At 50.1% G+C, this 18374-nt stretch overlaps 2 protein-coding genes across 3 annotated transcripts in view; one reads left to right on the top strand and one right to left on the bottom strand.

Moving 5' to 3' along the window:
* Positions 1 to 9574, top strand: part of TBXAS1 (thromboxane A synthase 1) — a 173346-nt gene extending 163772 nt beyond the window's left edge. Inside the window, 5 exon segments of the mRNA XM_005899757.2 lie at positions 781 to 872; positions 5403 to 5500; positions 5503 to 5539; positions 7310 to 7472; positions 9326 to 9574. Coding sequence (XP_005899819.2) covers positions 781 to 872; positions 5403 to 5500; positions 5503 to 5539; positions 7310 to 7472; positions 9326 to 9400 — 465 coding nt within the window. The 3' untranslated portion in view covers positions 9401 to 9574.
* Positions 9575 to 12876: 3302 nt separating this feature from the next.
* Positions 12877 to 18374, bottom strand: part of PARP12 (poly(ADP-ribose) polymerase family member 12) — a 46793-nt gene continuing 41295 nt past the window's right edge. Inside the window, exons 9-12 of one of the 2 annotated variants that reach the window (XM_070369187.1) lie at positions 18111 to 18186; positions 16194 to 16324; positions 15171 to 15322; positions 12877 to 13995 (exon numbers count right to left, since the gene is read on the bottom strand). In XM_070369187.1, coding sequence (XP_070225288.1) covers positions 13670 to 13995; positions 15171 to 15322; positions 16194 to 16324; positions 18111 to 18186 — 685 coding nt within the window. In that variant the 3' untranslated portion in view covers positions 12877 to 13669. The remainder of the gene's footprint in view (positions 13996 to 15170; positions 15323 to 16193; positions 16325 to 18110; positions 18187 to 18374) is intronic. The other variant, XM_070369188.1, reaches the window with a different exon arrangement.

The following is an 18374-nucleotide window of genomic DNA, read 5'->3' as shown; positions in this document are numbered from 1 at the left end:
AAGCCCACTTCCCAGATTATTCTGAGAAATTGCTCTGGAGAAGTAGGGTTTTCAGCCCAGTTTTATATCTCATCAGAACAAAGAACATTAAACAAGTCAGGGTTACATTTCTTCAAGGTTAAAAAAAAAAAAGACCAGCGCATACATAGCAAGTCAACATGGCCTTGGCACCTGGGAAGGGAGTCTTATCATCAAAGGAGAACCAGCGTTGGCTTCCCAGGAAGAAAGGCATTTAATCTTTATTTTTAACACAGACATTCTTTACTCCCAGTCAATGTGCTGGTTTCTTTAATAATTGAAGTAGTTGTACAGTGTATGTTTGACAGGCCACAAAGGGGCTACTTTAGTTAGCGTAAAATTCAAGTGAACTCATGTATAAAGCCAGAATGACTTCCCTATATCCTGATATGAAAAATAATTTTTTATCATAAGGGAGTGTGTACAATACGTAGCCTGCCACACCATCCGCTCTCATAATTGCTAGCAGGGCAGCCGCCGCCGTTGTTTTATAACATACATCTGACACCCAGAGGCCCCGCAGTCCCAGGCCTGCTGGTCTTCAGTAACACGCAGCACCGTGAAACCAGCGTAATAGAATATGTAGACTGTTCTGCGGAGTGCTAATCTAATGCCATTTGGATGGGATCATGTTTCATCTTGTGGGGTTTCCATGTAAGCGTTTGCGAGCACTGAAGCTGCTCTAAAGTTAGTGGGAAAGACTGAAAGCTGTGTGACTCGATCTAACTCAGCATTCCTCCTTTGTTACCACCCCTCCATCAGCTGGCCCCTGAGTACTGCAGCCTCCAGGAAGGTCTGCCCTACTTGGACATGGTGATTAAAGAGACCTTGAGGATGTACCCACCGGCTTTCAGGTAAGCCTGCACCCCAGGTCTTCAGTCTGTCACCACCTGTGTTGTGAAGAATGCTGGACCCAAGCTCCTGGAGGGGAAGGTCTGAGTATTGGGGGTCATCTCCGGGGGCACTGGACACCATGCCGGACATACGGTCACCATGGAAGTAAATGTCTGGCCTATATTCCTATATGTTAACTATCTTTTCAAAGCGTCATTGCTGTTTTCTTAACACAACCTTCCTCCCCAACCCAAGCCAATCTCTTTGGCCTCCTAGCCTCAGATGACTTTTGCTCTTTCCCTGGCCTGTTCATTCACCAGCTACTTATTAAGCATCTACTTTATGCCATGTGCTGGGAAATCAGCCAAAACAGATAAAGCATCTGCCTTTGGAGTTGACAGTCCAGAGGGGAGCATCCAAGGCCTGGAATGCTCCTTCATTCTCTCCAACGATCCACACCTCACCCCATCCTCAGAGCTCCCACCCAGAACTTAGTGCTCCAGGAGGTCTGACTCAGCCAGCCTCCTGTTCCCCACTGGCTCTCTCCCCACCACAGCACTCTGCACACTGACTCTACCTCATATTATATTTTTGGACACTTTTCAACTGCTCTGCAACATTTCACCAAAGTGCATCCAGCCACACCAACCTGTAAATGCCTTGAGAGCAGGAATCAGGTCTTCTGCTTCTTTCAAATTCCCCCTAAATGAGATGCTACCAAATTCCAGGCTCATTCACCCCAAGCACAGTAAGCCAAGCGCTGAGATGCTGAGGTTTGCAGCAGAGGACAGACACGTTCACAAGGCAGCCAAGCGTGGAGACAGAACAAATCTCCAGGCTGCCTCCCCCACTTCAAGTGGCCCAGGTATTCATGGGATAAAGCGGCAGCTGAGGAGCACGGGGAAAGGTAATGATGGGAGATGAGAAAAAGGTGAGGCAATTGTAGTTCTAAGCAGGTGCAAGGAAGCTATAGGTGTCTCCACAGGAAGCAAGTTCAGAATATGGCGGCCTTAGCGTCAAAACAAAAGGTAGTTTTGAGCCCTCTGAGGTCAAAAGGTCAGCAAGAAGCCACTTGCACATGCCCAGTTGGAGCGTCAGCGGTCTTTACCAGTCTTAACAGGCTCAAGCTCCAACTAGACACAGCTGTCTCCAAGTTCCTGAAAAAAAAAACAACTTGGAAAAACATCTTACTGTTGAAGCTGCCTGGTCTTTACAGTACGGGCAGGCTGTTGTGTAGCAACAATTAAAGCAAGCTTCATCAATGAAGGCAAGCTGAATGGATCTAACTGAGGACTACCCTGAGTTTCAGAGGTGGCCCATGGAGCACAGGGTCTTAACTTCGGTCTCTAGACCCTCAGAGAGTGAACCGTTGCCAGAGCTCAGGCTCTAGGAACAGAGGCAACCCAAAGCATGTAACTTAGAAATTCTACTCTGCATCTCTAGGAAGCATTGTACCACATAAACCATATGGAGGTAACTTTTGCCATTTTAAAAAGAGAAAATGTGGATGATGTGAAGGTATCTCAAAATTACATCCCAAACCGAAAATATCCTAGCGAGTGTGATTGTAGATGTTGTGCAAAACGTTCAGACCCAGAGCCAAGAGAGAATTCCCAGGGTGTGAGTCAGATCACATCCTTCTCAAGAACACATGCTTTCAGTCTCCTGATCCAGGAGCAGACAGGCACGCCAGGCCTCGCCTCATTGCTCTGCTGACACCAGTATTAAGACCTGATCCCGGGACTTCCCTGGTGGTCCAGTGGTTAAGACTGCGATTCCACTGCAGGGGGCACAGGTTCGACCCCTTGTTGGGAAACTAACAGTCTGCATGCTGAGTGGCCAAACAAAATAAAAGACCCAATTTCACAGGCCTTACCTGACATCCTTGGGAGCCTCAGAGCAAACTGTCATCCGGTCTATTTTTTGTTTTTGTTTTCGTTTTTTAATGATTTATACCAGCTTCCTTCCAAGGGAACTGTGGGCAGCTGCTATACACATGAAATTCAAAATAAGACATTCAGTGATATAACAGATCAAAGACTGTTCAAAGGAAAGAATCCTTGATGGGACGCCAGAGATGGTGACAATTGGGGTCAGGCTTGGTGGCTGAGGCTCCCAGGAGAGAGGAAAACTGGTTGAGTTGAACCATCCTGTTCTCTATTGGGAGGAAAGTGTAGAAACTGATCAAAGACACATCATTTCCTGGATCTAAAGCCAATCAAGCCTTCATCACATGAGACCTTGCATAGATGACATGTTGAGCGACAAAGTCCACAGTCTCCTCAGCACCAAAATTCTGCAGGCAATTCTCATCCTGATCCTTTATAAGAAGCAAAGTGCAAAAGGAAGTCAGTGAAGGCATGGTTCTGGGGAACCAGGATGCTGCGATCTCACCTGAGGGCAGGACAGAACCCAGAGTATCTAGATGGATTTGTTAAAATTCCCACTATATAGAAACAATAGATACAGGTTTCCCTAATGACAGAGCCAGTCTGGACAGAAAGTCAAAACAGTCTCGGTCCTGCCAACAGTTTACTGTGTGATCCTGGTTAAGTTCCAGGCTGTCCTGGGCTTCTGTGCCTTTGGAGGGCACACAACACCCGCTCTGCCTACTCCAGAAGTGTGGGGAGGATCAGTGAGACAGCAGACGTGGAAACACGTACCCCTGCAGGCAGGGTGTCGTGCAAGGTGTGAAGTAGAGAGCAAGAAGCATTTGAGTCGAATGGCCTCCACCCAGTGCGGCTCCAGTCTCAGGCAAGCCCTGGTACTCCACTGGTGGTTTAAACCCCATCATTCTGTTGACTTCTGTCATCAAACAACAGAAGTGAGAGAGGCAGACAAGAGGCCCATTTGCTTTAGCCCAGGCATAGGATTTGGGGGTGAACATAGAATTTTGCTTTTTAATTTTATTTTACTTTATTATTTTCATCTCAGAAAAACGCTTGACTTTTCCCAAGCACTGACACATTTGACTGATACCCTTATTCCTAAAAAATAAACCCTCAAAATTGCCTTTGTGGAAAATGTAACAATTCTCTTTGAAGAATTATTAATGTTGATCCAGGAATCTATGCAGTATAATTCAGCAGAATCTGGCCTGGTATGCAGCACCAATATTTTGGCCACCTGATGCAAAGAGTTGACTCATTGGGAAAGACCCTGATGCTGGGAGAGATTGAGGGCAGGAGGAAAAGAGGACAACAGAGGACGAGATGGTTGAGATGGTTGGATGGCATCACCGACTCAATGGACATGAGTTTGAGCAAACTCTGGGAGACAGGAAAGGACAGGGAAGCCTGGTGTGCTGCAGTTCTTGGGGTCACAGAGTTGGACATGACCTAGCAACTGAACAAACAAAAAATGCGGCCTAGTCTAGCCAGATCGGAGAAGGCAATGGCACCCCACTCTAGTACTCTTGCCTGGAAAATCCCATGGATGGAGGAGCCTGGTGGGCCGCAGTCCATGGGGTCGCTAAGAGTCGGATAAGACTCAGCGACTTCACTTTCACTTTTCACTTTCCTGCTTTGGAGAAGGCAATGGCAACCCACTCCAGTGCTCTTGCCTGGAGAATCCCAGGGACAGGGGAGCCTCGTGGCTGCCGTCTATGGGGTCGCACAGAGTCAGACACAACTGAAGCGACTTAGCAGCAGGATAACAGAGTGACAAATGCAGCAAGGAGCCACGAGTTACTCTTAATTTCTTTTATAAGCAGGAACGGGGTACAACAGTGACTTGTGTAATAACTTTATCTCCTCTGAGATATTTAGGGAAACCTAGTTCTGCAACCTGAAGTAAAAGCCAGCATAAATTATTTTTAATTTTTAAAGTAATTATTCATATTACCAAAATAAAATTGCTTATACTTAAAAAAAGAATGAAGAAATACAGAAGGATCCAAAGAAAAAGTTGGCCCCCCACCCCGGTCGCCCACCATCCTCCGCCCTAGTGCCACCCACCCCTTACAGGAGGTCATGGTAGAAGTTTAGGTATTCTTCCGTAAACATTATGTTCATAGGCAGACACATATGGTCTAGCCTTTTCAAATAAGACGTAAATGGTATTAAACCATTGTCATTTGGTAAAAGAAACAATCTGATCAAGATGCTTTCCTCTCTAGTAGAAGTTCTCCATAGCCACACAGACAATGAAGGGGAAGAAATGTGCAAACCCAAATTTCCTGTAGGTAAAGCAAGGGTGTGGCCCCGATGGGAATGGGAAGAAGAAAGCATGGTGGCCGGGGGACAATCCCTGCACGGCTTCCAATACCAAGACCCTCGTGCACCCCAACACCAGGCATAAGACAGGTTCTTCAGGCTGAAGGAAGGGATGGATGAACCTAGAGACCCCAGGGTCCAGAGCAATGTAGGGTTAATAGCCAAAGCAGGGGTGGGGTTGGTCCCTGTCCGGGTCACCCCAGGAAGAAGGCTGGACCTCCCATCCGCCAGCCCCCTCCCACACTGCAGACCTGAGCCCCAGCACAGCCGCCCCCCGGGTTCTCCATCTCGTCTCGTCTCTGCCTCAAGGCGGGGGTGACCCGTGTGTCCCCACAGGTTCACGCGGGTGGCGGCACAGGACTGCGAGGTGCTGGGCCAGCGCATCCCCGTGGGCGCTGTGCTGGAGACGGCCGTGGGCGCTCTGCACTACGACCCGAGCACTGGCCGAACCCCGAGAACTTCAACCCCGAGAGGTGAGTACTGCCCTTTCAAGAGGGCTGGTGGGGGAAGTGAGTGTGAGGATTGGAGGCAGCTGCCAGGAGACAGAGATTTAGTAAAGTGCCCCCAAAGTCCAAAGCTGCGGCAATCAGAGAGAAGTTTTTGAGGCATAATTTCTAAAGGAACTAAGTGTACCATTTTTGAAGAGATCAAAACACGATCCAGAGGTTTAGCCATTTCCACAGCACTGCATGCAAGTAACAAGGCACTTTGAGGTGGGTGTCCACTGTTTGTTCACACCAAGAAACAGGACACCTTTCAGAAACACATTACGATGTAGCAGGATATCACTTCCTTTTTAAAAAATGAATGCCTGTTCCAAAACAAGAGTATCAACAATTTCTTCAGGAATTCATGAAGCCTGGCTATGCTAACATGGTAGACCTGAATACCCCCTTCCGTCCCCGCATGGATTTGGTCCATTGTCTAAATTTCATTTCCAGACTCCCAATTTAAAATGTCTGAGCAGGCATCTGCACTTCCTCCTCATGAGAGAGGATGCGTGCCGCCTCCTGGTTGATCTGGCAAGTGAGGGGCTGGCCAGCTGGCAGCTGTGTTTCCACCATTAGTGGCTCCATCTTCCTGTTAATGCAGCCCTGACTCTACAACCCCGGTCCCTGGGAAACAATGGCAGTAGGACCCAGATAAGTAACACTGTGCTGCTCAGCAGCTCCTGGAATTACAGTAGAGATCCAGACACATAAACAGCAGCTGCAGGGTTTATAGCATCACCTTTGAAAACAAATGGCCTTGAAACAAAAAGGGCTTCCCTGGTGGCTTAGGCAGTAAAGAGTCCCGCCCACAGTGCAGGAGACCCGAGTTCGATCCCTGGGTTGGGAAGATCCCCTGGAGAAGGAAATGGCAATCCACTCCAGTATCCTTGCCTGGAGAACTCCATGGACAAAGGAGCCTAGCAGGCTACAGTCCATGGGGTCGCAAAGGAGTCAGACACAACTGAATGACTTCACTTGAAAACAAAAAGTGCCTTAACGTGAAAAGTGGGTCAAAGATTCTTGGGCCCAGGAGATCCAGAGGCAGTAATAAGTGAGCTGGCCACTATTACAAAATAGTGGTTGTCACCTAGCGTTACTGTCATGGAACACGTATGGCAAATGCTGTCATTTGGAGCTGAAGAAGAGCTTCCAGTGAGTCAAATACTGCCACCCCCAGAGGTTCAAGTTGCGTTCTTGAACCAGAACGGCAAATGTGGGCAGGGAGACAGCTCCCATCATGGCATCAAGAGACAAACTGGTAGGACAAGGCCGTCAGAAGGGGCTGGTGCCCAGGGACTCTGCTTAGGAAGTGGATGCCCGCCGGCTAGGGTCACCTTCTGGCTGCTGGGGAAACTGGAGCCATAGGTGAAGCTAGGGCTGTGGTTTCTTGGAGACCTTCATCCTGGATTCTAGTGAGTCTGCGGGCACATTAACCACGCAGTGAATTCATAAGGAGAGGCAGAGAGGGCAAAGTTGATGTTCCCGGTGATTCTTTGAATTCAACAGTGCCTGGAGGGCTTGGCAGGACAGGAGGAGTGGAGCCTGGACTGAAGCATGTGGAAGGGTGGCCACCTGCTCCGGAGCCTTGGGGACTGACGGGTCCAGCAGAAAACGATCCTGCAGACCCCGGGGGGTGGGGCGCAGGGCGCAGGGGGTTGGAGGGTTGAGGCCCCATCTGCCTGGTAGGAGGAGCGTGAAGCCCTGTGTAGGGCAGCGGTGTTCCGGGCCCACCCTGACCATGCTGCCCTGCAGGTTCACGGCGGAGGCGCAACAACGCCAGCGGCCCTACACGTACCTGCCGTTCGGGGCGGGCCCCCGGAGCTGCCTCGGGGTGCGGCTGGGGCTCCTGGAGCTCAAGCTGACGCTGCTCCACATCCTGCGCAAGTTCCGGTTCGAAGCCTGTCCCGAGACGCAGGTGAGCCCCGCCCGCTGCTCCGGGCGCAGGGGTACCCACCGCACCCCAACTTCCCACTCCAAGAGCCTTCCACCCGTCGCACCTCCTGCCTGCTCAGGCCTCTTCCCTTTCCGGAATGCCATCCCTCCCCCTTCCCCACCCCCCAGTCTAATCCCATCCTCCGAATCCAGATTGGTGTTCCCTCAGACCCCAAAGTAGCCCCTGAGAAGTCCTGCTCACTGGGTGTCTCCCATTCCTAGCCCCACCCCAGTTCCTCCAGGAAGCCCTCCCTGACGACTTTGCCAGCCACAACAGACCGTTACTTTTTTTGAAGTCCTGTTTCAAGTGTGCTGCATACTTGCACTGTCTGGTATTACAGCCACTAGCCACACGTGGCTATTTATGTTAGTAATGCTGCTACTGCTGCTAAGTCGCTTCAGTCGTGTCCGACTCTGTGCGACCCCATAGACGGAAGCCCACCAGGCTCCCCCGTCCCTGGGATTCTCCAGGCAAGAACACTGGAGTGGGTTGCCATTTCCTTCTCCAATGCATGAAAGTGATAAGTGAAAGGGAAGTCGCTCAGTCGTGTCCGACTCTTAGCGACCCCATGGACTACAGCCTACCAGGCTCCTCCATCCATGGGATTTTCCAGGCAAGAGTACTGGAGTGGGGTGCCATTGCCTTCTCCGATGTTAGTAATAAATCAATACAATTAAAAATTCAGCCCTTCATTTGCATTAACCACACTTCAAGCACTCAGTACCCACTTTCACTAGTGGCTGCCACAGGGGATAGGACAAGTCTAGACCGTCTTGTTTCTTGAGCCTGTAACTGGTCTTCCATCAGGACTCAAAGACATCGATCGGAAAGCCTGCCTGCCCCCAGCACTAAGGCCTGGTGGCACTTCTCTCCTTGGAGGTCCCATGGTAGCCATGAACAGTCCTTTCACACGCGGCTGTAGAGGATACCCTTTCTCGAGTAATTCTGTGGCATTTCTTCCTAATCTCCATCCCACCATCCATCTTTCCTAAATTGGATATAAGGAAAGCCTTCTGAATGGCAGCGGACTTTCAGCAGGGACCTCTCCCCAAGCCCCTGAGAAAGGGAGAGGGGGTCCTACTCAGTTTCTGGCTGGGTGCCAGGGTGAGAGATGAGAGGAGATGAGGAAGGTCTGGGGTTTCTTCACCACTTTGCACTCTGTGCCCTTGGGCAGGTCGGGTGGCCTCTCTGAACCTGTATGTTTTCATCTGCAGTGCTCTGCTCCCACCTTACAAGCAGACTTGTTAGAAGGATAACTGGGGGACCCCTCCTCTGCGAGATTCCCTGGTAGCTCAGCTGGTAAAGAATCCACCTGCAATGGCGGAGACCCCTGTTTGATTCCTAGGTCAGGAAAATTCCCTGAGGAGGTACAGGCTACCCACTCCAGTATTTTGGGACCTCCCTGGTGGCTCAGGTGGTAAAGAATTCACCTGCAAGGTGCGATACCTAGCTTCAATCCCTAGGTTGGGAAGATCCCCTGGAGAAAGGAATGGCTACCCACTCCAGTATTCTGGCCTGGAGAATTCCATGGACAGAGGAGCCTGGCAGGCTACAGTCCATGGGGTTGCAATGAGTTAGACACAACTGAGCAACTTTCACTTTCCTCTGCGGGACGTTATTAACATAGGAAAGGGGTGAGTCCCTGTCCAAAACCAGGCCCAAGACACCAAGAGGCTCTGCGACCTCTCAGAGTCCCCCTGGGGAGGCCACTTTGCTCAGTCTCAGCCCTGCCCTCCCTCAGCCCAATTCCCACAACCTGCCTCAGGCCCATTCCCAGGGAACTTTCTTGTCAATAGGGTTAATTCTGACAGATATCTTAATTTCCTCTATTTTAGGTACCACTGCAGCTAGAATCCAAATCTGCCCTAGGTCCAAAAAATGGCGTCTACATCAGAATCGTCTCTCGCTGACACCACCTTCTCATCCAAAGAAAATCCTTGTGTGGAAATGTGGATTTTTGTTAAAACACCACCGAAGCAGTTGAAAGCATGCCAGGCCTATGAATATAAAAGTGGTCATTTATGTAACATTTTCTAAATGCTTAATAAATGTGTATTGCACTTAGTTTTGACTTTGCTAATGGTATTTAAAAAACAGATCCTCCTCTCAATAAAGGATTGGTACTAAATGAGTTAAAACATAGTTTGGACAAAATGACTGAGAACTTGGGGTTTTGCAAGAAATTCTGGCCTCCGGATGGAAGGCATCTATAGCGTAGGGGACACACAGATGCTCAAGAGGTCCTGATGGCCCAAGTACGGGGATCTTTTCAGTGTCTGCTGCATTGTGATGTTTAACTTAAGAGAATAATGTTGACCAGAAGCTCAACTTTAAAAGTGGTTCAAGAGCTTTATTATGCTTTGATTTTTCTAGGCAGAGTACTACCAACATTCTAAGTTTCAATGCACAGAAAAGTGATAAGAGGCCAAAATGTACTTTCTCTTTTAAAGTACATCCTATCTTAATGCTCTGTGGTGACCTGAATGGGAAGGAAGCTAAAAAGGGAGAGGTTATATGTATATATATAGCTGATTAATTTTGCTGTACAGTAGAAATTAACACAACATTGTAAAGCAACTACTGTTGCTGATCAGTCGCTCAGTCGTGTCTGACTCTTTGTGACCCCATGGACTGAAGCACACCAGGCTTCTCTGTCCTTCACCATCTCCTGGAGCTTGCTCAAACTCATGCCCATTGAGTCAGTGATGCCATCCAACCATCTCATCCTCTGTCATCCCCTTCTCCTCCTGCCCTCAATCTTTCCCAGCATCAGGGTCTTTTTGCATCAGGTGGCCAAAGTACTAGAGCTTCAGCATCAGTCCTTCCAATGAATATTTAGGACTGATTTCCTTTAGGATGGACTGTTTGGATCTCCTTGCAGTCCAAGGGACTCTCAAGAGTCTTCTCCAACATCACGGTTCAAAAGCATCAATTCTTCAGTGCTTAGCTTTCTTTATGGTCCAACTCTCACATCCATACATGACTACTGGAAAAACCATAGCTTTGACTATACAGACCTTTGCTGGCAAAGTCACGTCTCTGCTTTTTAATATGCCGTCTAGGTTTGTCATAGCTTTTCTTCCAAGGAGCGTCTTTTAATTTCATGGCTGCAGTCACCATCTGCAGTCATTTTGGAACCCAAAAAAATAAAAGTCTGCCACTGTTTCTTTCCATTTTCCCCCATCTATTTGCCATGAAGTGATGGGACCAGATGCCATGATCTTAGATTTTTTTAATGTTGAGTTTTAAGCCAGCTTTTTCACTCTTCTTTCACCTTCATCAAGAGGCTCTTTAATTCCTCTTTGCTTTCTGCCATAAGGGTGTGTCATCTGCACATCTGAGGTTATTGATATTTCTCCCGGCAATCTTGATTCCAGCTTGTGCTTCCTCCAGCCCAGCATTTCACATGATGTACTATGCGTATAAGTTAAATAAGCAGGGTAACAATATATAGCCTTGACATACTCCTTTCCCAATTTGGAACCAGTCTGTTGTTCCATGTCCAGTTCTAACTGTTGCTTCCTGACCTGCATACAAATTTCTCAGGAGGCAGATTCAAGTGGTCTGGCATTCCCATCTCTTTAAGAGTTATCCAGTTTGTTGTGATCCACACAGTCAAAGACTTTAGCATAGTCAATAGATGTTTGATGTTTTTCTGGAACTCTCTTGCTTTTCCTGTGATCTAACAGATGTTGGCAATTTGATCTCTGGCTCCTCTGCAACTATACTCCAAAATTTTAAAAAGAGCATTATAATTTTCTGTTTCTGGCTATGCTAGGTCTTTGTAGCTGTGTGTGCTGTGGGCTTTCTTTAGTTGCAGTGAGTGGGGAGTTACTCATCATTGCAGCACATGGGCTTCTCTTGTTCCAGAGCACAGGCTCAGTAGTTACGACACGCAGGCTTAGTTGCTCAGAGGCATGTGGGATCTTCCTGGATCAGGGATCAAACCCGTGGCCCTTGCATTGGCAGGCAGATTCTTAACCACTGAACCACCAGGGAGGTCCCCATCCTATCATTATTTTGATCAAAGAATCAAAATTCAGAGCTGAAGTTATTAACAGTAATTATTGTGTTGCTGAGAAGTTCAAATGTAACAAACACTCACAAACTGAATCTCAGATCTGCCTCTGTGCCTTTTCCTCATATATAAAATGAGGACGCTAACCTAGATCACAGCCCCCTCCTCTGTGCAACACCTGAGCAGCATCATAGGGCTGATGCTGTATAGGTAACAGAGCAAGAATCTGCAAGGATGTGGTACCGAGGCTGAGCCTCCAGTAGGAAGTGCAGGCTGTTGCAGGAGAGCCTCCCGGTGTCCACCGCTGTGATTTTAGCTTCTGCTGTTTTTTCTTCCTGTCTCCCACCCCCAGCACCCCATGCTTCCCCCAAAGTGCCCCGTCTGCAGAGTTCCCTTCTCTGTCTGGCCTCTTAGAATATAAGCTGCCAGCCTCATGACTATTTGTTGTCAGTCTCTCTGTCTCACACACACATACGCATGCTCTGCATCCCACTACCTCTTTGCATGGGAATTCTGAGAGGTCTTTTTGACTTCTTCCCATCACAATGCCGACTCCCCTTCCATGCCCGCAGGAATAGCTGCCCTCCACTCCCACCCACAATCCAGCTTCATGGACCCCAGCCCTTTCCTCAATGTCCAGTCCAGGTAGGTGGCAATGCGCTTTCTCAAAGGTCAGCAAGGGTAGAGGCCTTGGCAGACTCCACAGTTCACTTGACTTTTCTGGAGCATTTGATCACCTCCTGCTGTTCTCCTCACCCATTCCCCCAATGAAGCCACTCCTGCTGCTTCCCACCACTCAGCTCCTAGCAGTCTCAGATCTGAGAACTGCAGGCAGAGGCATCATGTGGAAACTGGACACACTGTATCAGTAGGCTGGGGGATGGAAAGGAAGGGTGCAGGGGAAGGGAAGACACCTTGCTGAGGACTGAACCGAGGCCAGCAGGCATAGCCACCCAGGAGTGGGTGGAGGGCCTCAAGAGGTGGAGCCATCCTGCCAGCCCCTTCACCCCCAGAGACCCTACCAACCGCTGTGTGTGCAGCAGACACAGAACATCCACTCCATGTCCAGAACACAGTGTACAATAGTGGATCTGGGTTTTGTGGGGCTTGAAATCTGAGTTGAGGGAAAGAAAAAGAAACAAATATGTAACTTTCAAAGCAGTGGTTCCCCTGAGGGCTGTAGAAGCAGTCCCAGTGAATGAGGGGCTGTGAAGCTTCAGCCTTATCACCTTCATGATAAAACCAAGCACAGCCCTCCTCGAGGCCAGAAACAGGGGCTCTGTTTTATCCTGACACCCAGAAACGTGACTTACCCTACAGACGCCCAATAAACAGACACTGAAAAATGAACCACAGCTGTCACCCATGTCAGATAAGTAATTTTTTTATTCTCAGACTCTGCTGTGACACTGCAGCACAGGTATTCAGACCTCATGCGGACATAAAAGCCTTATTCAGAGGGTGTTCTGTGCAGAGGCAGGGACAGGCATTCACACGCCAGGCCAGGTCCTGGGGGAGCCACTCATTCCTGTCATCTGCCACGACTAAGGGAAACCAACAGGGACTCAATGACACTACTCAGTAACCACTGGTCTAACAACTGGTCTAGCCACTGGTCTAACATGGGCCAATTTCAAGGCCAGAAGCCCAGGAGAAGCAGCAGAAATGCTGCCCGGATTAGACACACTGCAACGGACACGATGACTGTGCCATGCCAGGCCCACAACCCAGGACTTTCCGTACCAATGGCTACTGTGTCATTCTGACAAAAACAAATCCAGGTGCCACAAAGACCCTGAAATGTCAAACCACTGAAGAGACAGAAATTGTTGCAAATTAAAACTAATCCATAAAATAGTGTCTGGGAACTCTGTGCCTGATGCCAATCTGCAGCAAAGTCAACAACGAGTAAAAAATAAAACTTTAACACCCAAGTAAAAAGCAATAATGGATTCGCCTACCATCATTACTGGCCAGTCCAAAAGTGATTTAAAAGTCAAAATATCATCAGCCAGAGATTAAGAGTCTTCGTAACTTCATCACCAAGTCAATGTTAAATGAACAGTTCATTAAAAGTTCTTTTTCTTTAAAAAAAAAAAACTTTCCCTAAACAGCTATTTCAAGTAAGATAAGCCAGAAAGGCATAAAACCATCAGGGTGCTCACTGCCGGCCACTGAAGAAAGAAGCCAAGGAGAAGAAGGTGGGGGTGGCGGCTGGGGGCTTGGTGGAGGCGGTGTACTGGATGACGTACTCCGGGTAGGCCTGGTGCTTCTCGAAGATCACGAAGATGGAGGGTTCCGACATGCTGTTCACGCAGCTGTCGTACAGGATGTTGCCTTGGGCCTCCTTGATCGGGGGGCGGACGTAGGCGGTGCTGCCTCGGACAAACTCGCCCACCAGCACCCGAGCCAAGAACATGGTGTGGGTGTTGCTGTCGGTTTTGCTATAGTGGTGGGAGTACGCAGCGTCCCGGGCAAAGTAGCTCCCTGCAAGGACACCAGGGTGAGCCTGTGGCCGGAAAATGCGAGCCCACCTCCTGCCAACAGGGCAAGACCTACAGCCTCTACCCTCCCTACGCCCCCGGTTTTTACAGCTTCTTCCTCATGAAGGGCTTTGGAGGGATCATGAAACTCTGAGACGGAAAACTCCTTTCAAGTAAGATCTGTCACTCCAACTCTAAAGGTCTCTGGGCCCCTCACTACTGACTTCCTCTCCCAGAATGTCAGCTTCCTGAGCCATAAAATGGGGCTGTGCCCCAACTTCGCAGGGTTAGTGTGGAAAAAGACCAAGACCCCACCCACAGAACACGCTGCAGACACCCGCCGCCCAGTACATAGATTCATGGATGAGAATCTGAGTTGGAAGCTGCTGCCTGCACATTCAGATTTACGACCTACCACCGGCTCCCATGCACTCTGACCCCACGGCCATCAGACTGAAGCTAACGCACAGACCTGGCCGAGAAGCTGCTGACTACAGATCACACCACTACGAGGTTCTCTCAATTTAGCAGCCACTGAAGAGGAGAGGAGAATGTTCCTGTTCTCAGGAGGTGTTTAAGGGTAAAGTGGTATGATACATGCCACCTACTTCCAAATGGTTCAGAAATAAGAGACAGGGTGATAAATCCAATGTGAAGTGTTAAAGCTGATGAACTGGTAAAATTCATTTGGGAGGGTTTTTTAAATATTATTCTTGCACCTTTCCTGTGAGCTAGAAATTATTTTCAAATAAAGTTTAAAAATAACTAAGAGACAAAACCAGATAACACATTATAGCAAGAGTGACATGTTTACCTGAGTGTATCTGAGCGTTCAGATTTTTACTCTAAGGTAACAGCGTGGACAGGTGGGGACCTGACTCGGGGCTGGGAAGGAGGCGCTGTCTCCTCTTCCCACTCCCCCACAGGGACGCAGGCCCATCTCCAAGGGAAGCCAAACCCCAGCCTAAGCAGGGGGTCAGGCCTGGGGCTGCACACGGCAGGGAGGGAGAGTCAGGTGTTGACATCTGGGTCCCCCACATCCCAGCCCGTCCTCCCCAAGTCTGAACTACTGGTCCAAACCATGCTGGTTCCCCACACACCCTCTGTCAATTTGTTTTAAGGTGGTTTCTGGGGCTTGGACAGTGAGGCCAAGATGATTCTGCCAGCAGGGGCGCTTACCCTTGCCATAGGAAGTACCGTGGAGACCACTGACCCGCCAGTCAAAGTTCTGCTGGCAGATGGCGTCAACTAAACCAGTGCTGGTGCCATGGAACAGCTGCCTTTCGTCCACCATCTTCCCACCATTTCTCTTCTGCATCTGCTCTTTTTGCCTAGAATCATGAAGGGAACGTATGCTGGAGGCAGAGGGCACTTGCCACTAAACACAGGCTGCCCAACCCAAGAAAACATGTCTTATTAGACATGCCATGAGACCAAGAGCCATGAGACTCCAGTCACGGGCCAGGAGCCTGGAAAGCTGAGAGTAGGACCTGGATGAGAGCAGAGAGAAGCCCTCCCTCCTGGGCTCCAGGCCTCCACGGCTCCTTGAATCCCCAAAGCAGACAGACGAGCCCTTAGAAGGCAGGCTGCTTCTTCCCAGTATCCTGCTCCCGCCTGGAGCCTAGCCAAGGGAGCTGGAAGATGCTGGACAGCAGGGGCATCCTCCTCCCTCTCCTCTAAGTTCCCTGATCTCATCACCGGGCCAGAGTACAGATGACCCTGCTCCAGCCTCTTGTGGGGAAAGGGGAGCAGAACCCCAGGCCCACCACGGGGACCTGCTGTGGATTTCATTCCCACACGGACATGTGCCCGGGGATATGCCAGCCCTTGGGCACAAAAAGGAGGCCCCTGCCCTCTGGCTGCCAGGACAATAGCTTTACATTCCCCAGGGTGAGGGGTGGCTTCTATGGACCCTCTCCTGTTGATCTCCAGGGAGGCAGAGTGTCTATTGCAAGAGCTGGCTTTGTCCCTGGGGAAGCCACAGCACCCACCCCCTACTCCACCCTGTCTCTGGAGGGACATGCTGGCACTGAGTTGTACAAGTGAAGGGGGGGACAGAAGAGGGGCGCAGCTCCCGATCCCTGCAGCCTGGGGCAAGCAGCAGCTGCTGCGGCGGATTATCGCTGCCACACCGGCATGTCTGGGAAGCAGCTGTCTGAGGGAACAAGGGACCAGCCCACCAAGAGCGAGCCCTGGACACACCACTGGTAGATTTCCCAGAGGGCGGGGTTCTGGACCCGTTCAATCTTCTGAATGGAGTAGAGAGGCATTGTACTGGTGAAGAGGCTCCAGACCTTCTGAAACTCTTCTGAGGATGAAGGGACGGTGATCCTCTATAACAGGCAAACATTTTTACTCTTATCATCAAAGTGTAGAATACAGCTCTCTTCCCAAGGCTGCTCATGGAATGCCAGAACCACAAGCAAACACAGACATCTTTCTGTGTCTCAAGAGTAAAGGGGAGCATTTTCCTCACTCCCCTTAACTCCAAGGGGCAATCTCTCCAGGCTCGGATGTGTGCAATCTGTGGTCACTTCCCTCCTTTCCCTGACAAAGCCAGCCAGCCTGAAGGACAGGCAGGCATTGCTATGTCAGTACCACCCCAGGAGTTCAAGCATGGTCCCTGCTCTCCTCCCGACCCCACTCAGGGCCAACTACAGGGTCTATGAGACCCAGAGCTGGTGCCAGTGGATGTGGAACACACATGTCTGGCAGAAAAGGGGCAAACCCTGCCACAGGCAGTGATGCCACAGGCCATGCACGACACGTGCTGAGGGAAAGGCCAGGTTGGCGGATGGCACACAGCAGCTCAGGAGCTCAGTGAGACCAGGGGCACCCCTCCCTCCCAGAGAAGCCCGCCCCTACCCTAGCGTCTGGCTCTAGGAAAGTACTCTTGACGAGCCCACAGAGGCCCCTGATTGTCACACAGAGGGACAACACACAAATCCCTGATCCTGCTGTCTGGTCCCCAACCAGCTTACCTGTTTTCAGGTCCATGAGGCTGGGCTCAGTGACCCTGTTCCAGGATCACTGGGGATTCTCTCTGCATCATTCTTTCCTCCACCCAAGTGCAGCCTTATAATAACCACCTCATCCCCCACAGACCCTGAATTATCAGGGCTCTGTGTGAACATACATGGCTCTCTGCAACCTACAATCTGACTCTGGTTTCCCTGCTCCAGTCTCTCTGGAGGCCACCATGCCCTCTCCCTCAAGCCTGCCCTCCCAGCCCAGAGCTCGACAAGGACTCCCACACTTGTCACAGCTCAGCCCCCTGACCAGGGCACTCCACAGCAGGGCCTGACTTCCCTCTCCTGCACCCCCACATCTATGCACGCCCTCCACCCGAGACACTTCCTGTGTCCTGTCTTGGGTTCCTTCCTCATCCATTTCGCATCCACCAGCATGTTCCTCCCCAACCTCTCCTGTGTAAGCGCCAGCCGTCACCAGGTATGGACCCAGTGAGGCCTTCCTTGATCTCTGAAATACAGCCGCCTGGTCCCTGATGGCCAAGTACTGCATCTGCAGTCACCCAGCCCTCCAACGTCCTACCGGGGCTGCTGGTGTCTGGGTGTGCTTTGTGCATCTCCCAGGCAGGGGCTGTCAAGTTGGAAAAGCCAGTCTGCACAGTGCTTGCCGGGTCAGAGGCCAGAACCTCCACCTACACCTGGCATCATCAGACCCTGACCTGAGCTCTTTACCCAACTCAGCACAGTGCCCACTGCAAGCTGCTAAACAGAGTTTTCATTCTCTCGTCTTCCAGTAAGTTCCTAGTATCCACTTCCCAACTGCAACTCTTCTTTTAGATGGCTCTCATCACACTGAACCCTCTCCTGGCTTCTTTCCCTCTTCTTCTTAGTAAAACTTTTATCAGCTAAGCAGCTTATAATTACGCCCTTCCTAGAAAACTTCCAGTTCATCTTCCTCCCTCCACCATACATCCTTCTCCCCTCAGGCCACAGCCACCTCCTGAGCAGTCATTTAGCTGTAAATAAGCCCCAAGATCTGAAAGACACCAAACTTAGGACTCACCTCTCAGTGGCAAAGGACACAGCACGGTCTGCTTACCTGTGTCTAAGAACACCCTCCTCCCAGCCTAGGGCAGTGCCAGTCTCATACCTTAAAGCCAGTGTCCGGCAGGGCTGAGCGATCCCAATGGTCAGGAATGTTCTTTAGGCCTTGAGAATTGATGCTGCTACAAAATGTAAAGAAAAACACTTAGTCTGTTCTTAGACATAAGTAGGCCTCTCAGAAGTGCCTCCAGCAACCTAGGCCATCAGTCTCGAGTCTCAGCATATCATCTGTAAAGTCAGGGAGGAGGCAAGGAAGTACATAAGCACACTCTCCACCACGGGACAGCACTTCCATCTTGGCCTGTGTGGT

The sequence above is a fragment of the Bos mutus genome, chromosome 4 (assembly GCF_027580195.1).
Source record: "Bos mutus isolate GX-2022 chromosome 4, NWIPB_WYAK_1.1, whole genome shotgun sequence".
NCBI lineage: Eukaryota > Metazoa > Chordata > Mammalia > Artiodactyla > Bovidae > Bos > Bos mutus.
This window is presented reverse-complemented; position numbering and strand designations above follow the sequence as displayed.